Here is a 9,591-nt window from a genome sequence, read left to right on the forward strand (position 1 = left end):
TTTAAATGTTGTTAATTTTTACTTCGGTTATTCGGAATTAAGGATTAAGATTATTCAATTTAAGAAATTAGATTGCAATCAAGTAGCACAATTGTTCTGATCCTAAAGTAATCTAATCGAAGAATGTTAAGAAAATGTCCAGTTGCTAGGGTGTGCTAATTTAATATCTAGATTTTAAAAGGCGAATAGGATAGGTTTGAAAGTAGGGGTTCTATGTTCTAAATTTTGACAGCAAAAGTAAGTTTCAAGAATATGGCTATCATGCAAGAGAACTAGAACATAATTAGATGAACAAGCCCAAAAAAAGTGGAAACCTTATTACCTATTGTGAAATAGACGACCAGAATGTATGCTCATGGGCTGAGCGACAATCAGTGCATGGTTGCCGCTGATGGATACTTTCAATTGGCTTCAATTGGCTTCAACTTGGATCCGATCACAACACCTTGGCAAGTCTGCTGGGCTTGTAAAATGGCGGGGAGTGGACTTGTTGGAGTTTGTGGGATGGGATCAGGCTTCTGTTGTGAGGGCCTGCTGGCTTGGGCCCGTGAGGTGGCAGTGGGGTGGTCCGAAACTTGGCCCCAAAAGGGGCCTGCCTGGGGGTCGATGGAGGGTGCTCGGGTGAGCTGCAGTGGCCGAAGAAGAAAAGGGATGAGGGGAAAGAGGGGTGGCGGAAGGTGACAGGGGGTTCGGGATGGGGACGGCCGGCGGCAGAGCAGACAAGTAGCAGGCGGGTGGCGATGGAGCTGCGGAGACGACGGAGGCGGAGCTCGAGGGAAGAAGTAGGAGGGGTTGGGCGGTGCGGTGGAGGCGGACAAGGAAGATAGAAGGGGATGGTGGCTTTGGCCGGTGGAGCAGAAGCGGCAAAGGGTGGGCGGCCGCGGCGGAGCTCGGCGGCGGCATGGGTGGAGCGACGCTCAAGGGCGGCGGCGCGGCGTGCGGCCGGAGAAGACGAACAGTGGTAGGTCTCTCTTTTTTTTCTTCTTTTTTTCCTTTTTTTCCTTTTTTTTTCTTTTTTTTTGTACGCATGTGCGGTCATGTGCGGGCTTTTTGGACCCTGGGTTTCGAGTTATTGGGTTTGAACCCGACCCGATACTCGTTACGGAGTTATCACGTGTAAATCACATGCCAGACCTTTTTTTTGTTTGTTTTTTTTGTGGGACCCGGGTTGCCGGATTTCGGGTTAAACAGGTGTGAAGCTTACCCGTTAAGCAACTTCAACCTCCCGACGGTTCGGGAGGGCTCTCTGACCCTTGCAGCTGCGGCTGCGGGGCGGGGCCTCCGATGGTCGTGGCGGAGGGCGGTGATCTCGGCCGCAGTTCCGTGGTCTGCGATGACGGGTGGGCTCCGGCAGGTGGCAATGTCCGGTGGCGAGCCGACGGCAAGGTGGTCACGGCTCCGGCAGGCGTCTTCCGGTGGTGAAGGCAAAACGTGCACGGTGGAGAGGGGTCATAGCAGGTCGGTGGCGTCGAGATGGCACAGAGCGGCGGTGGGGTGTGGTGCAGCCGGCGGCGAACGGTGGAAGTGGTGGCCGCAGGCTTGGCGGCCAGTGGGAAGGGCCCGACGAAAGGGGTTTTCCCCTTTTTGTCTCTAATGAGAACCGAGAGGGAGAGAGGGACCTTTTTTTTTTTTGTTCTTCTGGTGAGCACCCGAGGGGAAGGGATAGAGAAGATGTTGGGATTTTTGTAGGGTGAATGAATCGGGATGGTGGACCATGGGAGGTTTGAGGGAGAAGATGCTGGATCGTGGCTTTGGCAACAGGGGCAAAGCCGGGGCTCGGATACCATACTAATGTAGCACAACTGCAGGGAAAGAGGAGAAGGAGGAAGACAAGGGAGGGAGAAGGAAGAAGAGGTTATAGAGACGCAGGAACAAGAGAAGGAGAGGAGGAAGAAGAAGAAGAACAAGAAGGAGGCCAGGATTTTTTTTATTCAATCATCAATTTTCTCATAAATGAGAGGGCGTGGTCTTTATATAGACCGTACACATTGACCCAATTACATAAACCCAATTGACTAGTCTAATAACAAAACAATTGACCAAATTGACTTGACTAAGACAAAAGCAAACAATACAATAAAAAAAATTACTCAGACTCAAATGGATCCAATCCGAGTCTGACTCAATCCGGAGGCTCAGGATCATCTGGACGAAGGGCTCTAATGTCCCCATCAATCATCATCCGATACATCAAATTAGGGCAGCCCATCAAGAGGGCTGGAAGCCTTTTATAAATTTTTTTAGGATTGGTTGCGTGTAAGGGTCAGTTGTGTCCACTCAACTATATGAAGTGGAATGATATGCTTCCTTCATATAAGGTTGAGCTACCTAGAGTTGTACAAGTAAAGAATTGAAATTGATATTGTTAATTAATACCTACTGTATGTTAATTTGCTTACTATCATAATTTTATTTCTTGATTTAACATTGTTATAACCAAGGCTCGCCATACGGGTACCGGACTTTGTACCGGTGCGGCACTAGTATAGGCATACTGAGTGTCGATACGGTACGATATGCGGTATGCCAGGCGTACCAACACTAGCGTACCGGTACTGGTACCCCTCGATACCAGTACAGTACACCTGGTACTGGTGGGCATCGATACAGTACGCCCGGTACCGATTAGTACTACATTACCACTTATAACAGTATTTATTTTGGTGTAGAGTAAGTTTGTGCTCCACCTAGAGAGCCGTGATTGGGTGCTAAAGTCCCTCAACTGCAAATAGAATGAATTCAAGGTGAAGTTGAAGACGGACTACAAGCACAAGGATATGACAGAGGAGGAGGTATGACGAGGGTATACCCTCATCAGTGGAGGGAGCTTGTTCGCTACTGATTTTTTCGAGAGAGAACAAGTTGTGTATACTCTCTCAATACCCTTATATTGTATATATTATTAATATAGATTGTAAATATATACATTGAATATATTACATTGTTTACTTTTTTTAGGCACATATATTTTGACATTGGGTAGAGCTGTACGAGCATCTCAAGTAGTTTCTCACACTTCAGGCTCGAAGAATTATGTGAGGCATAGAGATGAATTCGTAAGTTTCTTTGAAACTCTTTGAAACTCTTCTCATCATATAGCATGTATCATGATATATAGCCTTACTATATACTTTTTGTTATAGATGGAAGAGTATGAGAGGAAGCCTGGTGAGATAGAGTTTATAGGATGACTCACACCCACCAAGATGGCAACTTTCTCCGGAAGGAGTTCGAGAAATATAGTTGTATGTATTCATCTTTGATTTGTGCAATAATTTTTTTATTTAGTTTTATTTTTTTAAATATTAATATATATAACTTTCTTTTAGAGATATAGGATAGGGTTACATCCCTTATTTTAGATCGGTTCGAAGAGTCATCATCATCTGACGCGAATCAGTCGCATCGAAGCTCTGGTGTTCGCCGAAATAATGAGCCCATAGCATTATGGTCGAGTGAGGGGTTATGGCGTTGGAGTTACTCCAACTCAGTCATCTACAGTGAGCAGATATACTCAAGATGCCAGACAAAGTAGTAGCACTGCAGAAGTTTGTAGTCTGAAGGCAGCGATGGAGGAGATAAGGCCAAAGCCATCATACAGAGATAGAGCACATAAGACAGAACTATTCATACCGATATGGTGGAGTTGAGATAGAGCCATCAGATAAAGAAAGAGGGGATAAGGCAGAGCTGATCATACCAAATATTGCGGAGTTAAGGTAGAGCCATCAAACAGAGATGACAATTCTTTGGGGGGCATTTGGTATGGGATGATTGTCCCAAGATCAATGGTGATGTGAATGGAGGTGACAAGATCACCGCGTTTGGTTGCACTACGGTGATCCTACATGGCCGGTGATCCTAAATTACCTCCACTCCTCGAATCACCATCCAACGCGATGATGGGATACCAATTCTTGAGTTGGAAATCTAAGATCACCCCACGGCAGTAATCCTGGGTTGAAAATTAAAGACAAAAAATACCCCTCAATCTTTTTCACCTCGTGTTACCTTCATCTCTCCGCTCCGATCTCTCCCATTTCTCCGCTCTTCTTTTCTAGCGATGCGCAAGAAAGGAGGAGTACCCGAAGGCGACAACCGGCCGTCGACGGCGACGGCAGTTGAACGGCTGAAATCGGCGGGGCATCCGAGAGAACTCAGGGATCCAGGCATGGTAAACAAAAGATAACCATAGAAGGAAGGGAAGAAGGCCAGGATTTGCTTCCTTTACCCTTTTTTTGATTGAAATGGAGGGAGAAGATAACCACAGAAAGAAGGAAGAAGGCAAAAAGGCACCGACTTGCGATGAAATAAAGAGAGGAGAGGAGAGAGAGAGAGAGAGAGGGAGGGACGGGAGGAGGGGGTAGGGAGGTTTCTTGCTCTATTTTCTGTGTCTGACTGTGATCAAAAGGAAGCAAAGGCCCCATATAAAATAGGAACAGGAACTGGCTATGAGTCTTCCCCCTTGATAGAAGGGAGGTGGAGAGTTTTCTGGCCTGCAATTGCTGCTTGGGGTTGAATGGCTGCTGGGCTGTGATGTTGCAGTGCTGCTTGGGTACTCACTGAAGGGGAGATGGGTGGGATGGGACTTTATTAATTAGATGGAGCTAAATTTCCCATAATGCTCCTACCTTCTCTCATAGATGGAGTGAATTTGTCCCTTTCTTGAATAAATTCTTTCCTTCACCTTGACCATGAAGTGACATGGGATAACCTTTTCTATTCTTTTCTTGCTTGACATGGTAAATAGCATTGCCAAGCATTATCTCAGTTATTTAATGAGTTTCATGGGCCTTCCGTACTTCCATTCAAGAATTATATTAAATTGAAGAGGCTTCTTGTCTATTTTTGTTAGATTCATGCATCTTTGTTGAAAATAGTATGCTTGACTTATATTTTTGATTCATAAGAATTAAAAACACGTAAAAAATCCATCTAAGATATATTAGGGATATTTGTGGTATTATGTGGTCGGTGATCTTGGATCACCGTACCATACCAAACAAGTTACTCATAGATATCTAGAAATTTTTAATCACTAGACCATGGCCGACCAAATACATTGATTTTAGATCACTGAAGATCAAATCATCCTAGCATTCGGATCACCGAGGATCTTAGATCACCGTGGTGATCCTGTTGGGGTTACCAAACGCCCTCTTAAAGACTCAGCTTGACCAGATTTCATCTATATTGCATAGATTTGCCCCTCCTTAGGTAAATAACTACATCTATTTTAATATTTTTTATAATTATAACGTAATTTGTATCAGTTTAATGATTTCATATTCTTAACTTCTAAATTTTTATTTTTTCTTGGAGGTTTCTAATATTTCATCTACTTGTAGAGATGATGAGTTGATGCCATCGACCCCTATAGACTATTTATTTAGAAGTTCGATATGTATGTTTTATGTTTTCGAAGCAAATTATAAATGTAAATTGACAATGTAAATGTAATCATATTTGATAATATAAATATTTCGAATGATCTATTGTTTGTAACATTTGACTTTTGCTATAATGTATGTGATTTTTGTTATGTATTTGTTTGGTAAATAATGTATACATAATTTATTTTTTAAAAAAAATTAAGCGTCGGCAATACCAAAAATGGTACAACTCTACCAAAATGGCACGGCGGGCAATGGCAAAGGCCGATGCTTTTAAGCATCGGTAAAAGACCCAAGTTGAACCGACGCTTATAAGCATGACAAAGCCCGAGATATATATATGCGTCGGCGCAAAGTGTCCGCTTTCGTAAAAATTTTCAATCTAATATGTTCGATGCTTTTGCGATGCTTTAGAAAGAGTCCACAATAAAAATACCGATATTTATATATATTCATAAAATGCGCTGAAAATAATCTTTTTTTCTTTTTTCTTTCCTTTTTTTTTTTCTGGTTAGTGTGTCATGCCTCTCTTTCTATGATCCCCCAAGATACAACCGAAACTAAGCTGTCCAATGCAACAAGAGTTGAATTAGGATGCAGCCTTTTCCACCAAGAGTACCACATGTCCTTCAGTGTTGTCGATGGCATTTGATTGGACCATCGTTGGAGTAGTTCTTGCAATATAACTGCAGAGTAAGTGCAGTTCAAGAGAACATGTTCCACTGTTTCTTATTCATACAGCAGAGAGGATAATGTTTCTGGCCGAGGCCAATTGCGATTAGCTAGACTGTTGAGAATTCTATTGTGGCAGGCCAAGCAGTTAAAAAATTTTCATCTTTCTACGTATACAAGTTCTAGACAAAGTGTGAAATGCCACCTCCAAATATGAAGAAAATCTTAGCAATTTTTCACTGTTCAATAAATTTATGCAGGAACGAAAGGAGGCCTCCAAGTTGAGGTTGCTCCAAAGATCTCAAGCCATAGACTACTACAGTCTTGTTCAGTTATGGTCTTCTGCACGTACAGAAAAAAATACAAACCACAGTAGTTCCCTTACTATCTTGGCCCGTAGTTCTAAGTGTTGTACTAATGTGAATCCAATCATATATATATGAGTTTCACCCTGCCAACTTTCCCCGGAATTAATGTCAAACAATGTATAGAGAACATTTTGCCCGCACCAATCATTGACGAAGTTTGAAGGAAACCGAATCTCTCGTCTTCCTACAGCGAAGCAAATGACTCAGAGAAGCAGAAAACTGAGAATCGACTGTTTTCCATTTCCGAACGCAGAGGACTCGTGTTGGAAACCCCATGTCAGTAACCAAACAGAATACCAGCCTCCTGACATGTTCAAATCCAACAAAACACCAAAGAGCAAGTACGAGAACCTTGGTAGACGTGCACTTAGTCCCATTCTAATTATTTGTCAAAAAAAATTTTGAATACTTATATAGAATCAAAAAATTTAAATAATATATTTATTAAAAAATTTAATAAAATTTTAGGTTGTTAAAAATATTATCGGAGCAGTTTCGACCCATAGCCTATGTAGACTAGAAAACACAAGCTCATTAAGACTGACCACAGACCGATCATGATGCTTATGATTAGATTTGCATAAATTTTGATCTTTAGATGTCAGGACTTAAATGAAAAAAAAGCATGTGAGGGTGCGATTATACAATCTGAATACTTTTTAAGGGCAGTGCGAAATAGAATCTGAACTTTTTTTTTTTTCTTTAGGGGAGGTCCTAATTGTTATATCAACAAGATGACGCATGCTAAACCAATGACGAGAACAGGATAAACAATCAAGAAAACAGCAACTGTGAGCCATAAAAGAAAACGAGGTTCGGGGACACAATATACTACTGCTTGGTCTGGTTTGTCCACTGGAGAGGAATCGCGGACCGGGAGGCAGCAACGAAAGTGGGACTTCGGTATTACCAGTCAGAGAGCGAAACCAAGGCCTTCTGCAGGACACCAGAAGGAGAGGAAGCCATCCTGGTTGGACTCTCTTGGAGGCTCACCTCATGACTGCCATGAAAACCATGGCTCAGAATGTTGATAAGCCCACGACTACTGGAATCCCATCATTGGCACGAACCCTTGCCGTGGAGACGTTGCACTGCTCGTCTGAAGAACCTCACCGAGGGGACCGCCGAGCGGCGAAACAGGGGCCATTTGGATTTGATGATTGGTGCCTTCTCCCGTGCTGGGCATGGAAAGCGTGAGGGTTGACAGCGGAAGCTCACCGGTGGTGGGAACAGATGTTGAGTTGCCAACTTCGGCGGTGGCAGCGGGGGTCTCCGTGGACCAGGCGTCGATGAAGCTCCTGGGGGCTTCTCCGCGGTTGCCGACGGCATTTTCTTCCAGCGAGCAGAGATCGGGATTAAGAAAGGCAGCGTAGTTCAAGGTCAGCTGGTCCTCATAATGCTGGAGAACAGGAATGGTGCCATGCGTCAACCCCAATCTTCGAATGCATCAGCTCCCACTGCAAGCTTGATTCCATCTCCTCATTATTCCCTTTCATCCAATCCAGGCACCTGGAGAATTATTAAAAACCAAAACACTTAACTGTACGTTATGGTGGAGCAAACGAACGAGTCCTCGGATATATTACAACATGCAAACATGGTCTGCCTTTAAACCCAGAAACGGACCGTTGTTCCTCGTTTGGTTCCAAGGATTGGAATGGAATCTTAAGCTCATCCTTGAGGAAGAGGCCAGAGGATTGAGATGGAAGCGGCCTAGAAAGGCTTGCGGTGGTGGTGGTCGTGGTGACGATGGTTGGCGAGTTGGTCGGGACTGCCGTGGTTGGAGGAGCGTTGGTGGAGGTGGGTTTGGTATTGCTAACTTCCACAGGCTTTCTTGAACGAGGGCGACCCCTGTGCATGTGGCGCTCGCAGTACTTCTGGTCCGGCGCCGCATTCCTCGAGCACCTCCACTTCTTCCCGTCCGTCCTCCGGCACTCCCATGGCTCCGGATCCATGCGGTTCGAAAACCTCAAGTTAAACGTACCACCCCACCTCTACCCGCCACCACTGTTTATTAGAACCAAAATAGAAGACAAGAATACATCAGTGAAAAGATTCACCAGAAAGAAAAATAAACAAAAAAAGAGAGAGAGAACACACGATTTGGGGGGAGGTGATAGGGAGGAGAGTTGGAGATGAGGAGGTCAGAGGGGACAGGAACAGAAGATATGATGTGCTTGTAGATCAGAGCCTGGCGCTGGATTCCTGCCGCTGCGCCGAAGTCAATGGAAACCCTCTCAGATCACAGCCACCTACGCCCATTCCCACGCCTGCAACACCCCACAGGCACCACCCAAACACTGAATTATTTAACGGATTCCACCACCCTTCCCGTAGAAAAGAAGATAAGATGAACGCAAAAAAGACATGATGGAGGAGAGGAAGAAGGGTTAAAGAAAAGGAATAAAAAGAAAAAAAACCTGGGGATTTGAAGGGAGTGGGAAAAGGCGCAGAGCTCTTCCACCATCGTAGTCATCGTTCAGAAATAAGGTCGGGCTGCCGCTGAAGGACAGGGTCGAAGTTGGGACGCTACTGCCATCCCCGCTGGTACAAGAAGAAAGGAAGGGAAGCCCAGCCGTGCGGATCAGCTTCTGAGGACATATGGGATGTAGTCTGAACCACGGCCAAAGCCAAGGCCGGACGCTCCCCATCCCCCCTCGTCCTTTTCTTTTTGTCGCCCAAACCAACTCTAGTCTCCATTCTCAGCAAAGCCAGACCCACTCCTGGTTCAAGCCTCGTTCCTTGCTTCTATCAACTTCTACTGTAGCTGTTAGGTTCCGTAGCTGTGGATTACTGTGTTTGATTTCTCCGCCAACCGAACTACGATGTATGTATAGCAAGCTCTCGTTACACAAGGGGTTGGGAGGCTTTTCCTTTTGGTTTTGGACAGTGCTGTTGATGCTTCCCCGTGCCTCCGACATTCGCAGCACCGGAGGACAAATTGCTAGAGCCGGATGAAGAGCTCTGCCCTCTCTCTCCTGTCCCCCAAACTGGGCTAGCCCAGTAGAGTACTGCTACTAGTCAGGGAGTCAGTCTGGTCGGATTAGATGAACTAAATTGGACACAAATCAAATCAAAAATTATCAATCTAAATTTTATCAAAATTTTATAACCTATTTATTAAATAAATTAAATAAGATTAGACCGGCTAAAATTGA

At 44.5% G+C, this 9,591-nt stretch overlaps 1 protein-coding gene across 1 annotated transcript; it reads right to left on the reverse strand.

Moving 5' to 3' along the window:
- Positions 1-7,824: 7,824 nt before the first annotated feature.
- On the reverse strand, positions 7,825-8,388 carry LOC120106229 (growth-regulating factor 5-like). The gene is made up of 2 exons (XM_039119170.1): positions 8,060-8,388; positions 7,825-7,942 (listed from the first exon to the last, which is right to left on the reverse strand). The coding sequence occupies exons 1-2, from the start codon at positions 8,386-8,388 to the stop codon at positions 7,825-7,827; spliced, it is 447 nt and encodes a 148-aa protein (XP_038975098.1).
- Between the last annotated feature and the right edge of the window lie 1,203 nt (positions 8,389-9,591).

The sequence above is a fragment of the Phoenix dactylifera genome, unplaced genomic scaffold (genome assembly GCF_009389715.1).
Source record: "Phoenix dactylifera cultivar Barhee BC4 unplaced genomic scaffold, palm_55x_up_171113_PBpolish2nd_filt_p 000493F, whole genome shotgun sequence".
NCBI classification, from domain to species: Eukaryota; Viridiplantae; Streptophyta; class Magnoliopsida; order Arecales; family Arecaceae; genus Phoenix; species Phoenix dactylifera.

Coding starts and splice junctions, on each gene's coding strand:
- LOC120106229 (XM_039119170.1), bottom strand. CDS start 8,388: ATGGATCCGGAGCCATGGGAGTGCCGGAGGACGGACGGGAAGAAGTGG. Junction 7,943..8,059: donor GAACCAAACGAGGAACAACG/GTCCGTTTCTGG, acceptor ATAATTCTCCAG/GTGCCTGGATTGGATGAAAG.